Source organism: Rhamphochromis longiceps, linkage group LG5, assembly GCF_057381845.1.
Source record: "Rhamphochromis longiceps isolate RC_006_pf linkage group LG5, R_longiceps_female_GT1.1, whole genome shotgun sequence".
NCBI lineage: Eukaryota > Metazoa > Chordata > Actinopteri > Cichliformes > Cichlidae > Rhamphochromis > Rhamphochromis longiceps.
In genome coordinates, this window is record NC_140561.1 from 31,687,778 (window position 1) to 31,705,145 (window position 17,368).

At 40.1% G+C, this 17,368-nt stretch overlaps 1 protein-coding gene across 7 annotated transcripts; it reads right to left on the bottom strand.

Moving 5' to 3' along the window:
- Positions 1-1,722: 1,722 nt before the first annotated feature.
- Positions 1,723-16,994, bottom strand: LOC146670343 (protein SSUH2 homolog). 7 transcript variants are annotated; one of them, XM_085407209.1, is made up of 14 exons: positions 16,940-16,984; positions 16,505-16,657; positions 14,013-14,093; positions 13,869-13,944; positions 13,656-13,785; positions 12,414-12,474; positions 11,850-11,971; positions 11,540-11,602; positions 11,376-11,452; positions 10,991-11,083; positions 5,424-5,529; positions 5,020-5,127; positions 4,238-4,409; positions 1,723-1,854 (listed from the first exon to the last, which is right to left on the bottom strand). In XM_085407209.1, exons 2-13 carry the CDS (start codon positions 16,530-16,532, stop codon positions 4,269-4,271), a joined length of 1,086 nt encoding a protein of 361 aa, XP_085263335.1. In that variant the 5' UTR covers positions 16,533-16,657; positions 16,940-16,984; the 3' UTR covers positions 1,723-1,854; positions 4,238-4,268. The 7 variants fall into 7 exon arrangements, with proteins under 7 accessions (XP_085263335.1, XP_085263336.1, XP_085263334.1 ...); XM_085407210.1 differs by lacking the exon at positions 1,723-1,854 and having other exon boundaries at positions 3,997-4,409; positions 13,869-13,941; XM_085407208.1 differs by lacking the exon at positions 1,723-1,854 and having other exon boundaries at positions 3,997-4,409.
- Between the last annotated feature and the right edge of the window lie 374 nt (positions 16,995-17,368).

Consider the following 17,368-nt stretch of genomic DNA (forward strand, 5'->3'; position numbering starts at 1 on the left):
CATCACTAGCGCGCAATGAGCACGGATAGCGGATCTAGTTGTAGAAAACGTGGACGACGCCCAAAACATGAAGCCAAAACGTCCCTATCGCCCCCTGGTGTCTGGCTGCAGTATGGGTCATAAACCCCGCCTCCTCCATGTTAGCGGATGGGACTGAGGTCAGACTAAAATAAATTAATTCTCCTCAGATACATTTTTTCCAAAGATTCTTTCTTTTGTTATCAATAATTCTCATCACGCTGATTTATGTCCAAGGGGTCTCCTTTCCCATAAGTTTGATTCAAATTCCTACCACGGTGATGTTAAATTGGGGCGTAACGTCATCATAACAGCTTTGACTGGCAGCTGCAGTCACGGAGAGACTTGTATATCTCTGTTCGGGAATAGCAGATAGAGCGTAGGAGAGAGAGGGCCAGCGTTTACGTTACAAAACCACGACCGACTGTTTTAACTTGACAGCTATGGCGTTATTTTTGTGCCACTATTCTGAGCGCACGTAAAAAAAAATTAAGCGCCTGCAATTTTTTTAAGTGCGCTCAGAATAGTGGCAGAAAAATAACGCCATGGACAGCCTGAGGTGTTCTTCAGTAAACTGGACTACCCGACAAAAGGACCCGAGGCCCCGGTGCACTTTTTCGGTAAGTTAAACGTGTTTATAAGCTAATCCATTAATACCGTCCTTAGCTAGGTCCTGAGACCTAGCTAGCTAAGATGAGCACTCGGTTGTCGGGGAAACTTGTTTTGAAAAGTTCGTTTAGCTAATCCGTGCAGGTGAATGAATTTACCCTGACTAAAGAAATCAAGAGAAACGCCCCAGGTTGCTCAGTCACTAATTACCGTTAGTGTACTTTTATTACAAGCATTATACTGTAAATGCAACAGGCTGCATTCTGCTTCAGCTCCTGTGCAGAACTTTGAGAAATAAACTTTATATTTCAGTTTGTGATGATTCTGTTCTCGTTGTGATTACAGGAGCTGCCCTCAGATTCAGACCTCAGCACCAACCAGTGACAGCAGACAGATCATCCAGCATGTTCACTGCAAAAATTAACTGATGAAAACAGTACAAAGGTTAAAGTACCACATGTGCTGTCAGTGAAAGCTGCAGCTGTTTTAAAGTTAAAGACAAAAAGTCAAAAGGATTACTCACCCCTGTAACTGTGTCACTATATATATCAGCATTAACAGGACCGGTTTGGTGTTTCAGAGAGCTGCTGATCTCAGACCTGCACAGCTTCCGTTTTAAACACTTGATGTACTCAGCTACATGAAGAACATATTTGATTTTCTCTGACATGATTAAATAAAACCTGATGAAGGTCAAAGGTCACCACTTGTATGTCGAACTACAAACTTGTGATCTGGAATTCTTTCACAGTTTTTTGCAGATAGTGTGTTATTCACCATAAAGTAATTCAGAGTTATTCATACTAGAGTACCCAGAGAGGATAATATATTTTTAAATGTGTAACGTTCTACAGGACTGAATATAATATCTTTATGTAAAAGCCCGGACCCACTGGGGAGTATCCGAGTATTTATAACATTACACAAACCAAAGGTCTCCATCAAAGAGTTCATAAAATGCTGGGTGTATCCATCTTCTGGGGTGGGCCTGCGGTGGAGCTCTGAGAGAACTGCTGGTGGAGATCATGAGTCCTGCTTGATCAATGCCATGAGCTTCAGTCTTCCTGGTGTTTCTTAATTGAAGTCTCTCAGTGGGTCAACAGAACATCTGGCACAGGACAGCTGTGATGAAAGAATGGGAAAAAGTTTCTCCAAACCTCTGGACCCAGGAAACCCAGCTTAGTCCTTATGGTCTCCCTCATTAGTTTCTCCCCAGGATGAATGTAGCTGTTGATACAATATGGATTCTATAATTAGACTACACTACTGAAACCTGCTGCTGTTTTTAAAGTTTACACATACACAGTAGACGGCTCTGAATATTTAAACCGTTTAAAATCCATTACACTCACAGTCTTAAATGATAAAATCAAAGAACATTAGAGTATTAGACTAATAGAGTAACAGGTGTGTAGCAGTTAATTTGTTTGCTAGATTAGCCGCTAGCATACGCACTGTGTTGGAGGCTTGTTGCTAGCTAGTTAGCGATGCTACACACCTGTTACGCTAATAGTCTGTATTATTGAAGGATTCGGCACTCCTTATGTTTGTTTTTTTTTTATTCATTTTTGGACAGTGATGAGATCATCTGCACACTCCACAGAGGCCCAGAGTTACTTTTAATATCAAAAATATAATGCTGTCCTTTGAAATTTTAACATTAAGACTGTGAGTGTAATGGATCTGAAACGGTTTAAATATTCAGAGCCCTCTACAGCCTGGTAACATGGAAACTTTAAAAACATCAGCAGAACGTTTCAGTGGTGTATTCTAATTTGTTCTTTTCATTTAATAATAGAGTCCGTATTATATCAACAGCTAAGAGAAACTAACAAAAACACACAGACATGCTGAAAACAGCAAAACTCCAGGCCTCAAGGGCTGATGTCCTGCAGGTTTTAGATATGACACTGGGTCAACACACCTGAATCAAATGATTATTTCATTAAGTCCTCTGGAGCACTTCAAGACATGTTTAGGAAGTAACTTAGTCATTTATATCAGTTGTGTTGGATCAAGGACACATTTAAAACCTGCAGGACACCGGCCCTTGAGGCCTGGAGTTCTCCCACCCCTGACATAAATAAACACTCCAATATAAACAGAGACAGAGGCTATAATAAACCCTAAAGGAAACTATCATGCTCAAAAATACAATGAATCACAATACCCCAAATTCACAAAGAAATTGTAAAATAGGATTCTAATGTTATAAAACCATAAAAATGTGTGACGTGTTCTTACTACAACCCTTTAAAACTAAAAGATTCGTAGGGCTCAGTTGTCCAAGGCACTGAGCTACAGGGGAGCTGCTGGGCCTGCAAGTCTACTCACACTTTGGTGTGTATCAGAGGAAGTAGCCCTATTGGGCTTTTGAGGCAGTTACAACTGGGAAAGTCCCCTCACACATCGGCTTCATCTAAGCTCTGCACTGACTGATAGGATCAGGGTTTAGGACTTTTTAAACAGACAGCCAATCCAGACTTCCAGAATTGGGGGGATCAACACCACCAAGGAAAGTGGTTTTTGCCTTTAAGCCCAATAAAGGCAAAAAAAAAAAGAGTTGCAGTGGCTGGAGGTGAAACTTTGCAGACATGTAGTGTGAGTTGCAGGGAAGAAGAATTTGTGGAGAATTTCCTGTCAACTATCAAAAATTATTTTATTTTGTAATTTTTGTTGATTAAAATAACCTTGTTGAATTTGAGTAGAAATATTCGCTGGAATCTTGCAGCATTTTGTGATGAAAGTTGGCACACATGTAGAGAAGGTAACCCAGAGAAGTATTCAACTGACAATTTCATGTCAACGATCAGAGATGATTTTTAATAAAAATTTTATGTAGTGTTATATTCCATTGAGCATGCTGAATTTGACCAGAAATATTCTTCTCTAGATTTATGCAGTGGAATGAGATGCACACAAATTTAGCCCAGGTTTCCAAAAAAGAGGAATCCATTGAGAAAGTCATGTCAATTGTCAAGCATGATTTTTAATGAATTTTTCAATATGACGCAGTTTTTAGGCACAGAACAACAAGCGCTGTGTTAAATTGGTTGCGATACACAAATGGCTCTACCGTGTCAAGAAACGTGTGATGACTCGGAAGTGAGAGGGTTTGGTTTTTGGCACCTTGAGTGTTCAGTTGTGAGAAGCCGAGATTAAAATTGGAGTAAAATATTGGGATCTCTCGTGTCATCCTTTGATACCTCCACAGTATAGTGTTTTTATTTTTTATTTTATTTATTTTTATTTTAAGAAAATGTTGAACAGAATACTAGATACTGTTATTTTTTTAAACACAGGTATGGTTTGCTTTTCTTACCCTAATAAATGAAATCCTCATGATATATGGAAGAAGGAAGACTGATGTTAAAAAAAGAGAAGAATGAGTACATGTTTAATTGCTTTCAGCTGTGTGCATTTGTCAGTCTACAGCAGGGGTGTCAAACTCCAGGCCTCGAGGGTCAGTGTCCTGCAGGTTTTAGATCTCACCCTGGGTCAACACACCTGAATCAAATGATTAGTTCATTACCAGACCTCTGGGGAACTTCAACACATGTTGAAGAGGTAATTTAGCCTTTAAATCAGCTGTGTTGGATCAAGGACTCACTAAAACTTGCAGGACACCAGACACCTGTGGTCTACAGGATGACGCAGCAGCAGGTCTCTGGGTAGTCATCAGCACTGGCTTTGCGCTCGTTGCCGTACACGTAGTAGACGTAGCTCTTGTCTTTCCACTTGTAGTTCACCTGAGTGATGGGGATCAGCTCGACCGCCTGCCTCTGAAAGAGAGAGAGATGGGGATTCATATTAAAGGAAAACTTTCAACAGCATCAGAGGGGGTCAGCTTGAGTCAGAATACTTTAGCTTAGCATTGACTTCAAACCTTTATGTCCTTTTCTTTAACAAAAAATTCCAACAATTAATTCCCCTTTTGAGTGTTTATGTAACAGCTAACTCTTCAACCACCATCAAATCATTTAAGATGGCTTTAGTTATCTTTATAGGTCACCTTATCCCTCGAGCTTCTGTAGCAGTTGATAACTTTAGTAATTGAACAGTCTATTGATTTTTCTATTGACTAACTGAGGAATCAGTTAAGTTAAATAATTTGCAGAGCAAAGCAATAAATTGCAGATTAACACAGGCACACCAGCACAGGCTGGCCACTGGGGGTGACTACACTATAGCCTATAGACTCAAAACAGAAGTCTAAAGTAAACTTTGCACGTTTTCCTTGCTGCTTCAACTACAAATAATGGAATTTCAGCTCGAATCAATTATATTTCAACTAGAATTAGCTGCTGATGGAACAAGGATAGCTGTTTTCTTTCCCTCCACTACTGGAGAAGATTGTTCCTAATTTCTCTCTTGAGCTGTGTGTCGGCCTACCTGCTGCAGAATCCTGGAGGTTTTGCCATACTTAGTTTGATGTTCTTTGATCAGACGCTCAGAAGCCTGAGAGACTGCTTGCGGTTTAAACCCAAGCAGTGGGTAGACCTGAGAGAAGCAAGAGTTTAATTCACAATATTCACACCGCTAACCCCAGCAATGTGTTTTCCTTCTCCCCAACCTTTCCTTTACATTTATCTCAACTACACCTGCCTGAGGTGAGTTCCTGCAGTGGCTTTATGTTTAATTTATGGAGATTATTTCAACATTTCAAACATAGAATACAACATTCCAAACTACTGTGTGAAACTACTGAGATGTAGTTTTTTTTGTATGAAATTTTGGTATTAGGATTCAAAGTGAAGCTACATTGTGTGTGTGTGTGTGTGTGTGTGTGTGTTTACCAGGTTCTGGCTGCTCTTGAACAGCTCTTTCCCTTTTACTGAGCGCAGCTTATCACTCTTCAGACCACAGCTCTGCTCCACCAGATGATCTTCCACATGGTTTTTCCTAAACACAAACACACAGATATGAACTATATTCATGCTGTATCCATCAAATATATAATACTGATGTAACACACACTCTACAGGGTGGGCCATTTATATGGATACACTGTAATAACATGGGAATGGTTGGTGATATTAAAGTCCTGTTTGTGGCACATTAGTATATGTGAGGGGGCAAACTCCTCAAGATGGCTGGTGACCATGGTGGTTATTTAGAAGTCGGCCATCTTGGATACAACTTTTGTTTTTTTCAATAGGAAGAGGGCCATGTGACACATCAAACTTATTGGTAATGTCACAAGAAAAACAATGGTGTGCTTGGTTTCAACGTAACTTTATTCGTTCATGAGTTATTTACAAGTTTCTGACCACTTATAAAATGTGTTCAGTGTGCTGCCCATTGTGTTGGATTGTCAATGCAACCCTCTTCTCCCACTCTTCACACACTGATAGTAACACCGCAGGAGAAATGCCAGCACAGGCATCCAGTATCCGTAGTTTCAGGTGCTGCACATCTCGTATCTTCACATCATAGACAATTGCCTTCAGATGACCCCAAAGAGAAAAGTCTAACGGGGTCAGATCGGGAGACCTTGGGGGCCATTCAACTGGCCCACGACGACCAATCCACTTTACAGGAAACTGTTCATCTAGGAATGCTCGGACCTGGCACCCATAATGTGGTGGTGCACCATCTTGCTGAAAAAACTCAGGGAACGTGCCAGCTTCAGTGCATAAAGAGGGAAACACATCATCATGTAGCAATTTCAAATATCCAGTGGCCTTGAGGTTTGCATCCTCGCCTCTGTCAGTGCGCCCCTGGGCAGCTGTGGCTACAATGTAGCTTGCCATTGCCAGTGTGTGAATGGGTGTGTGAATGGGTGAATGACTGAATGTAGTGTAAAGCGCTTTGGGGTCCTTAGGGACTGAGTAAAGCGCTATACAAATACAGGTCATTTACCATTTGCATTGATGAAGAATGGACCCACTATCGTTGTACCCCATATACCACACCAAACCATCACTTGTTGCTCCAACAGTCTTGGAGGGATCCATCCAATGTGGGTTAGTGTCAGACCAATAGCGGTGGTTTTGTTTGTTAACTTCGCCATTCACATAAAAGTTTGCCTCATCACTGAACAAAATCTTCTGCGTGAACTGAGGGTCCTGTTCCAATTTTTGTTTTGCGCATCCTGCAAATTCTGTGCGCCGATCTGGGTCATCCTCGTTGAGATGGTGCAGTAGCTGGAGTTTGTAAGGATGCCATGAGTGAGTAGCTAATATCCGCCGAAGGGATGTTTGACTAATGCCACTCTCCAGTGACATGCAGCGAGTGCTACGCTGTGGGCTCTTGCTGAATGAAGCTAGGACAGCCACTTCTGTTTCTTCATTAGTGACAGTTTTCTTGCGTCCACATTTTGGCAAATCCAACACTGAACCAGTTTCACGAAACTTAGCAAGCAGTTTGCTAACTGTAGCATGGGAGATGGGGGGTCTCATAGGGTGTCTTGCATTGAAATCTGCTGCAATGACCCGATTAACTGCGTTCACCAGACAGCAACATAATTTCGATCCACTCCTCACGTGTTAACCTCTTCGACATGTCAATGTCATGGCTGTGTGCGGGCAGGCAGGGAGATAGGACTAGTGATGGGACGTTCTGTATCGAGGCTTCGGAGCGTGTGTCGAGTAATGGAGGGGGCGTTTCCGCGAAGCGCGTATCGAGGCTTGCTTCATTTATGGGAGGAGCTGAAAATGATGACGTCCGAAGCCTCGCTGCCCGGCTGTACCACGTGACTGGTTCATGACGTGGTTCGAACTTTGCCGCGAGATATGACAGCGATATAAACCCCTCAGACTTCATTCAAAAATGTGGGTGTTTGATGGAGAGTTGCGGTTAGTGAGAGTTTGGAGACCGTTTGGAGGTTTATGAGAGTGAGGAGAGAAAGTCAGGAGAGAATGGAGCCAGCTAAGAAGAGGAGGATGTCCTCCCCTGTGTGGGAACATTTTGATCTTATTCCTCCCAACAAGGTATGTAAATTTCTACAGAAGATGTATTTTCATGATACTGATGGTGCAATACAATTTATGTTGAGCTGTCTTGACTTTTGTACAAGGTGAAGTGTTTTCTATGTGCCAGGGAGCTGGGATATAACAACAACAACACCTTATCCATGCTTAGGCACTACAGAGCTTTGCATGAGAATAAGGGGGACACCGATTGTGGAGCAAGACCAGGTGAGCCATCAAATGCAATGATAATATAGGATGCAGTAATGTTACTAAATGATATAACAATATTATACAACTGTTATAAGTTACGTATGTGATATTTATATTTGTGCTTTATCTTTATTGTCTTTCCTCAGGAGAACAATCTCAAATAGATGAAGACCTGGTCAGCATGGTGATTGAGGACTCCCAGCCATTTAGCATTGTGGAGGACAAAGGATTCAAAAGATTTGTTAAATCATTAAATCCTAGCTATGTTCTCCCCACTAAAAAGGTCATAAAAGCAGTGAAAATTTAGTTTTTACAGAATAAAATGTGAACAGGCAGTGTGTAGCTGTCCATACCTCAACGTTACAAAAGCACAACCACTGTCCACACCCCAACCACACCTCACCTCACAGTAAATGATCATTTCCATTTCAAGCATTTCCAAATAATCATTTCCCATACTGCCACTATAAATATACACAGTATACTGCCATCACTACAATATACATGTTTTACACACTCCTTTTGTTGTTGACATTTACAGGCTGTGTGCAAAATGCCACACTCTTCAAATTCATGCCAGCTATTATTTTTACGTCCAGTAGGTGTCCTGCTAGAGCAAATGAAGCTTCATGAAGCTTCGCGTTGGGGTGAACCAATTGGATGAAAAGCTTCAGTGCTTCATGGGGCTTCATCTGCCCATCACTAGATAGGACCCAAAATGCAGGACTCGGAGGCAGACGTGAAATCAAAATACACAGCTTTATTGCTGGAGCAATGGAACAGAAACTAAACTGAGTACAAACTAATACAAAAATTAATTGGCTGGCTGGCTGGCAGATAACGTGAGGATACGACGCAACAGAGAACACAGGAAAACACAGTGCTTATATACGCAAGGCGGTAATCAGGGAATGGGCAACAGGAGGGAGACACAGCTGGGAGAAATAAGACTAATGAGACAGGGGAGCAGTAAAACTGAACACACTGACAACATACTGGGACAATCAAAATAAAACAGGAAACATGAAACAAATCACAAAGACGCAGACTTGACACTAAGAGGCAGACAGAAAGAATATAACACATGGAACTCAAACAATATTAAACATGAGACACCACCGAAGAACTAATCCCTCACCAAGAATAAGACATATTTATAATTATGATCAAAGCACCAGAGAATAAGAAAATAATCCATAATGTAAAAATAAACCAAAACATAAGAAATTCAAAATGCTGGGTCGAAACGACCCAGAACCATGACAGTCAATGGCTGTGAACAAAGAGAAACTTGTAAATAACTGATGAAAGAATAAAGTTACGTTGAAACCAAGCACACCATTGTTTTTCTTGTGACATTACCAATAAGTTTGATGTGTCACATGGCCCTCTTCCTATTGAAAAAACAAAAGTTGTATCCAAGATGGCCGACTTCTAAATGGCCACCGTGGTCACCACCCATCTTGAGGAGTTTTCCCCCTCACATATACTAATGTGCCACAAACAGGACTTTAATATCACCAACCATTCCCATGTTATTACGGTGTATCCATATAAATGGCCCACAATGTAGATTCTGATGAATACAACGTTCCATCCATCCATCCATTCGCTTCCGCTTATCCTTTTCAGGGTCGCGGGGGGCGCTGGAGCCCATCCCAGCTGAATACAACGTTACATGATTTAATACATTTTAAGCTTTAAACAATTAACAGTTTCTACTGCTTTCAATTTAAACTAGCAGCATGTAATTTTGATCTATATTGACTAGAGGGCACCAAAGCATCTGTCAAACCACCATTAATTCTCTTCCGCTTATTTCTAAAGAACTCATATCTCAGATGAGAGGTGAAACGTCTTTTCTTTAGACTATGATGACATGGATGACCAAGAACCTTCACAATCATATCTCTTCTGCTTGTTCTTATCAGGGTTGCATCGGAGCTTGAGCCTATTCAGGCTACCATAGGTGTAGAGGCGGGGTACACCTTGGACAGACTGCTAGTCTGTCACAGGGTTAACACAGAGAGACAACCGTTCACACCCAAGGGCAATTTATAATCACCAGTTAATCTAACCCCAATCCTTGGATGTGGGAGGAGGCCCGAGTACTAGAGCAGGGCGATATGACCAAAAATATTTATCACAATATACATTTGAAAATTTGCGATAACGATATAACTGACGATATAATTGACACTAGACAAAACACTTTACAACTCCACAACTTTATTAGTTGCTGACAGTTTAACCAAAAGGCATTTCCAGTGGAAATTGGCTGACATATCATAGGCATAACCATGTATAATATCCACAAAACTTAAAAAGAGGTTATACACACATAATACGGTAATATTATGTTGAAGCACAGTACGTATCACTCCACGAGGCGCCTGCCTGCGATAGCCGTGTGGGTTCGTAGCTTAGTCATACCAAAACATTTGACAGATTTTCGAGCGCCGTGTACCACATAAAATCGTTTCGAGGTCAGTGAACACAACCAGAATTCATACATAAGGCACACAGGATTATAAGGGGCACTGTCGACTTTCAGACAAATCAAAGGATTGATTTTAAGTGTGCCATATTTTCCAAAAAACACGGTAATAACGACGGCCCGCTAGCATGGTCTACCAAAAATAGTGCTTTGTTGTGTATCTGACGGACGAAAGCTAACCCAGTTCCACATCACTGATGCTGCAGCATTTTTACAAACCAGTTCTGGTTCATCTGTTTTATTCAACGATCCGCTTTCGCCCTTCTCATTCTTCGTCGCCGCCATGCTTTTTCCGCCATGTGCGTATGAAAACAAAGGCACTGCGCATGCGCGTTTTACCCATATTCTATTGCGATATTTCATTTTCTTATCGTTGCCCAACATTATACTGGTATTACCGTGAACAGTATGATATGGTCCGGCCCTACCGAGTACCCACAGAGAACATTCACACTCCCTGACCAGATGGTGGAGTTGAACTCAGGACCTTGCTAATTTCCGCTGACTTTTCAAAGCCTTCTAAAACTTCTCCATGGACCATTTTAATGCCCGAAATAATTCATGGATATCTGCCAAAAACAGGTTAAATGAATTGAAATGTATAAAAACTTTTTATATACTTCTGAAACCTCCTCTAGGACCATTTGAGTTTTCCAGATGATTCCTAAAAGACACTGAAGAACCCAATCTTCAAGGACTCTGATAAAGCCACTGAAATATAGGAAACTGCTGTTGTACTCACCATTCCACTTTTAGCTCAATGTAAGTCAGCAGTTGACATTTTCCTTTACAGGTTTCACATTGCTTTTTCCCCCTACCATCACACTTTGTACACCTAAACACACACAGACACATAACTCATTATTTTTGGTTACTTACAGACATTGCAGATTTTGCTTTATTTTTTAAAAATATGGTATTTGTTTATTTTTACTTCTATTATTATTTTAAAAAATTACTGAACTTTTACTTATTGCAGTATTTCTTTGCTTAGACATTTTTAGGAAATTTTGCATCTGTCCTTTTCTAATTAGTTACTGTAATTAATCGTATATCCCCAGCATATGCACAGTCATAAAACTGGTATTTTTTCTGTTTTATTTTCAGTTTGTGTGACCATTCAGTACCTGTCTTTGCCTGTGCCATTACAGTGAGTGCAGGCTGGATCGGACTTTGCCGCACCATTACACATCGGGCACGCTTTCTACAACCACACAAATAAGCAAATGTTTTAATTGTACCTTGATCAGACTTTTCATGTCTTATTATTTACTATTGAGAGTTTCCTTACTTTTCCACTTCCACTGCACTCCTTGCATTGCTCAGTACCTGCTGCATGGCATGTGTGGCATTCCTAAACACAAACACACAAAAAAAAAGTTAAAAATGAGCAAAAGGTAAAAAAATTTCACGTGTTCATGGTTTTAAAGCCTCAATAAACTCAGGAAAAGATGAGCTGTAGAACCATCTCATGGACAACTAAAGATCCATCAAAATTCATCTGGAAAATTCTTTAAGTATATATGTCTTCAAGCTTAAAGCTCAGAACCAAACTGCAGGTAACCCAGCACTTTGACAGATAGCTTTTGTTATTCAGCCACCTTGACGGAGGACGTGTAGGGCACCCGGATCTTCTCTGTGTGGTCACTGAAATGTTTGGGGTGTGTGGCCTGGACCTCCCATGGTCGTGGAGCGGGCTGGGTGTAAAAGTCAGCAGGCTCACCTTTTAAATACACGAGATCACAGAAAATGGCAGTCAATAAACTACTAGTATAGTAAGTTACTGCATTGTCAGTAGATTTATGCAAGGATCAATAAAAGAGCCATTTGTTATGAAAACCAAAGCAAGTGTTTCCAGGTTTAACTCTTTCAGGTAAAACACTATTGATTAATCAGTTGTTCTGGAGTTTGATTCATAATAGGCTCTGAGTATCACACTATTGTTTTTAATCCCTCACAAGGCCATAAACTTTGAGTGTGGTCAAGAACAAAGTGAAAAATGTGGTTTGGTAACAGGAAACAACAAAACTCTACCATCAGATTAAAAAGCATCCAGCCTTGCTCTATAATAACAGAACATGGTGGCTCAAGGAAACAAATGAAAATGACCATTTTAATGGCTCCACATCAGATTTGGATTTAACAAAATGAAAATGTGCGTTTACCTTCATGTGGTTTGTGGGCCCAGTCAGTTGACCTGGACTCAGTGAATGTCTCCAGACGGTACTAAGGAACAAAAAACAGACTTTACTGAGAGAAACTGGATTTGCTGATAACATTACTGTGCTAATTTCTCTATATTTCACATCAGAGTGAAAGTGAAACATACGTTTCTATGCATCATGTGCAAGAAATGTCTCTCCCATTAAATCCTACACAAAATTTGTTAAACCCAATCAGTATCGCACATTATACCATACAATGTATTTCCGGGTTGTTGCCATATAACTGGGCATCATATTACTGCATAACAAATTTTGTGGTAAAACCAGTACTTGGAACGGGTATTCCATATTCTTTGAGCTTCTTGCAAGAATCTTGAGGATGTGATGAAAAGTTCTGGCAAACTACTACTTCAGCAGCTCTGGACACTTACTAAAAGCTCTGAAGTTTTTGAGAAGAAAATGGTCGCACTTTCTATTACAGCTCAGTAATAAGGGGGTAATAGTAGGTTAACTAGTTAACCTACAAGGTATGTGTTTTAAATATGCTTTTTGCATGTTGCAGCTGTATTTCCTGTTTTATTAGGCAAACTGCCACAGTTGTTTTTAGATAATAATCACACACTTTTTAGCTTTAATAGGTTCTTAATATGTTATTAAATTTAAACAGGTGGTTTTGCATTTTGCAGCACTGTTTCCTGCTTTTTACACAGAAACTACCACAGGTAATTGAGGGGTAATAACTTAACGCATATTACTGCATTATAGCATTCTTGTTTCTTCCTTGTGACTCCACTTTATTGTGGAGCTGTATTTCCATATTATTATGTGCAGTTTTTGGGTTCTCATTATCCTATTACATACATTTCTGAGCAATATTACTCAACTGTAACCACTCTTGCTACCATGATATTATTTAGATATTAAGTGGTTATTACTTTGGTAATTGCATAGTAAAAGCTTGGAAATTACCACATTATTACACTCTTTTCCCCCCTTTTTACCCTACTACTACCCCTGTATTACCTAGCTGTAATAGAAAGTGCTACCAAAAAATTCATTATGCATGTTTCAACAGTTCATTATCATTCAATTATGTCCTTTGGTCAAATGTTTGGAAAACTATGGATAAAAGCATCTCAAACCAGAGCTCTGCAACAGACTGATCAAGATAGTAAAGGCAGATATGGAGGTAACTCAGTCCGCAGCATCACTGATGGTGGTGATGGTGGAACATTTAATCACCCTAAATGTGTTGAATGGCTCCATGGAGGTGATGACTCCCTGAGTGACTGGATCTTCACTGTAGCAGATATGAGATGACACAAATTTCTTGAATGCCTCCCGAGCCTCATCCTCAGAAAGAGAGGGGATACTACAATACACACAAACTCTGTGTTAAACCAGAATATTCTACTGGTTGGTGAGCAGCTCAGAAACACAGATAATATGTTGTACCTCCATTCGGGATTTTCAGGGCTGGGTTGGGGTGGGGCTACTGGCTCCATGGGCATGGGAGGAGGCAGGAAACCTGCTGCATCAATGACAAATTTTCAAGTACCAGCAACAGCATTAATGTGAGGAATTATATGCTTTTCTTACCTCCTCCTGGCACAGTGCCTTCATAGCCTGGGACATTGACAAACATGTTGGCTTGGGGTGCCATGACAGGTGGGTACATAGCTGGAATGAAAAACAAGAAACAAAAAATTCAACCAAACGGATCAGGTGACCCTGAATCCTCCCTTAGTTATGCTGCAAAAGATCTAGGCTGCTGGGGGATTCCCATAATGCACTGAGTGTTTCTTATTCCTTCCATTTAAAAGGTTTTTTTTCTTTACCACTGTAGCCAAAGTGCATGCTCATAGGAGGTTCCCTGATTGTTTTTTTTCTGTTTTTTTTGTTGTGATTTGGTGCTATAAAACTGAATTGAATTGAATGGCTGGAGCTGAATAAGACTGTTCCTGCACAGAAGAATGTTTGGTGCAATGAAAAATGATTATGCCCACGCTATGGTTAGCCACGGCCAGGTGGGCTGGTGTATTTGCGGTGTGAACCCAAAAGCAGACACAGGAGAGGGAATGAGGTATAACAAAAGCCGGGCCTTTTATTGAGGCTGATTTCCAAAAGAGAAAACAAGGCAAGGCGAGTTGGGGGGAAAAGGAAAGCAAAACCTAAACTGGAATAACCTAAACTCAATATGAAAACTATGACATGGAACTCAGCGCATGCGAAAACGGTGACCAGAAACATGAACATGAACACGAACATGAAGCATGAAAACAATCCTGAGACTTGCAGTGATATGACATGAGATAGACAGACAACCTGACAATGAAGAAAGAGAGACAGAGGACTTAAATTGTGTTAAAAAAATAAAAAATTAAAAGTTAAAAAATTGTGTATGTTTCTGTTCTGTGTCCTGTGTACTGTTTGTTTATATATGTGTCTTTCTGGCTGCTGTCAAAACCAAATTTCCCCTCGTGGGACAATTAAAGGATTATTCTATTCTATTCTATTCTATTCTAAATACACAGAAGGGTATACTCTGTTGAACAGTTCTTGTTTCTGCCATGGCTGCTCTACAAAACGACTTGTGTAGATAAGTTAGTGAAATCATTCTTCAGAATCAGTTTTAGTTAGAAGGAAATGATTCACCTTCTGTGATATGTGATAAGTAAATGTGAAATGTAAAATGTAAAAGTAAAATGTGATAACTACAATGGTGCAGAAAGCTGCATCTGGTCAGAAGAAATAAACCCCACAAATTTTAAAGAGTTGTCCAGATTTGTTAAAACTTAAAACGGCTGTCAACGGACAGATGCAAGGATATCCATTGCTACCCCCTCATGCAATAAAGAGTTTCAAAGATGTTTGTTGTATGACAAGTATGATAATGGGGGTAGTATACTAACCCCATTTCCAGTGTTAGAGTAAACATTTTTAGTTCAGGTTTCTTTTACCATTTTCTCTCTTATCTCTTAATTTTAACAAACATCTCCAAAAAACAAACACTGATATGACAAGAAACTGCATTGATTTCTGAAAAGGGTAATAATGGTTGTGTGCAGACAGCCCCTAAAGCCCCGGACAGACTTTAATATTTTGTCACAGACTCTGAAGGACTCCATCACCCGTTCCAGCAACTCAAGAATCAATGATTACGTTAACCTGACACATGAGGGATTACAGACGAAGGCATGAGGTCAGTATCTAGAAAAAAAGACTCCAAAAACTGAAACTAGTAAAACAACTTGATTAGCTCTCTCAACATGACAGTGTTAACATCCATATCCTTGCATCTGTCCATTTACAGCTATTTAATTTTGTATAAATATGGTGAACTATTCTAGGTTAGTGTTATTTTTCTTTCTGACCAGATGCTGTTTTCTGCACCATCTCTTCAACGCCCTTATACTTGTTACTAGTGTGTATGCGCTAAAACAGAAATATTTTCCATATCCTCAGTACAGTTTCAATAACTCATGCAAACACAGCATTTTGAAAAGAGTATAGAAGCCGTACCAGTTGTTTGACTCAAAACAACAAATTAAATCTTTACATTTCAACTTTCTTTGTCTTTGTCTCAAAAGATTATTTATTATCATGCATTACTATTATTATCATCACTGATTATTTCCTGACTTTCATTATGCCTAAATTGAGCACATTATATTAGGTCTGCACTCCCTTTCTTCACCTGAGTTGATTAAACTTATTTTTAAATCAGTTACTGAAAATCTGACCTTGTTTTCTCTTTCAGAGTTTAGCAATCCATATGTGTCCTTATTTGTTAAGTCTAAAGCAGGGATGGCAAACTAATTTTAAAACATGGGCCACACTCACCCCATTTTAAATTTAAGCGGCCGGACCACTGGTCTTTCCAACAATAGAAATAAGTTTAACTACACATTTAGCTGAGATGCATTAATCTAAAAGAAATGCACGCAAGTCTTATAGTATCTCTTAGTTTTTCTACATGATAACGAAACACTGCTGACGTTAATGATAGAAATATGTCAGTGTGACTCTTTGGAATTGGAATTGTAAGAAATAAATGTGTAAAATTACAGAAAAGAAATTGCACAAAGTACAAAACAGAAAGATCCTGTTAATTCGCATTTTCCTCCCAAGTCCACTTTCTTTCTGCTTTTCTTTCTTTTTTGTCCACTACAAAGGCAAACGTCTGCATCAAATTCTTCAGGAAACAAGGTTCAGGTGGCTTGATGAGTTTCATCGGCAGTTTACTGTCAAAAAGGAAAACAAGTGGATCATGTTTGGAGCTCCTCTTTTAAAAACTAAAATATACTGAAGAAGCAAACGAATGCAGTTTAGTGAATGCTGAAGTTTAACATGATTCTGACTTAATCTTCGCACTGAATGTTTATTAATAGAAGTGACAGCGTTTCAGCGCCGACTATCAGGAGCCGAACCCTGCGTCTGCGCCTCTGAATAGCCCGCAGGGGTTCTGTGGTCAGTGTCGTGATGGTTCCTAAGCCTGCTGGTGTGTCCTGTGATGCAGTTCCTACCTGAGCTGTTCATTCTGCTGCAGATCAACCACGCTGATATCAGCCTCACAGAATCCGTTACAGTTAGAGTCATCCAGAACCGCATTTAAATGGTGAAATTCGGAACGCCCCCTGGTGGGAGAGTAGGCCCGCCTACCCCGAGTTAACGATCAAAGATAGAAGCAGTGAATGCAAACAATCGAAAAACTGTAAATCTTTATTTTTCCTGCGGTGTGCTTGTGACTCGCTCAATAAACAGCTGACCAGGGTCTATCCTGTGGCTGCAGTTAAGGCTGTTTTTAAGCGCAGAAAAACAAGCATTATATTGTGATACACCAATGGCTTTGGCAAGAAACAAATCCCGCTTTTTCTACTTTACTATTAGAACTCAGTTCATCATCGTTTCGTGGTATCGGCATAAACGCGGCCTTTGGGGTCTTTTGTGCCGAA

Coding starts and splice junctions, on each gene's coding strand:
- LOC146670343 (XM_085407209.1), bottom strand. CDS start 16,532: ATGCGAATTAACAGGATCTTTCTGTTTT. Junction 13,945..14,012: donor AGGCACTGTGCCAGGAGGAG/GTAAGAAAAGCA, acceptor TCATTGATGCAG/CAGGTTTCCTGCCTCCTCCC. Junction 11,603..11,849: donor CCTACACGTCCTCCGTCAAG/GTGGCTGAATAA, acceptor GTTTGTGTTTAG/GAATGCCACACATGCCATGC.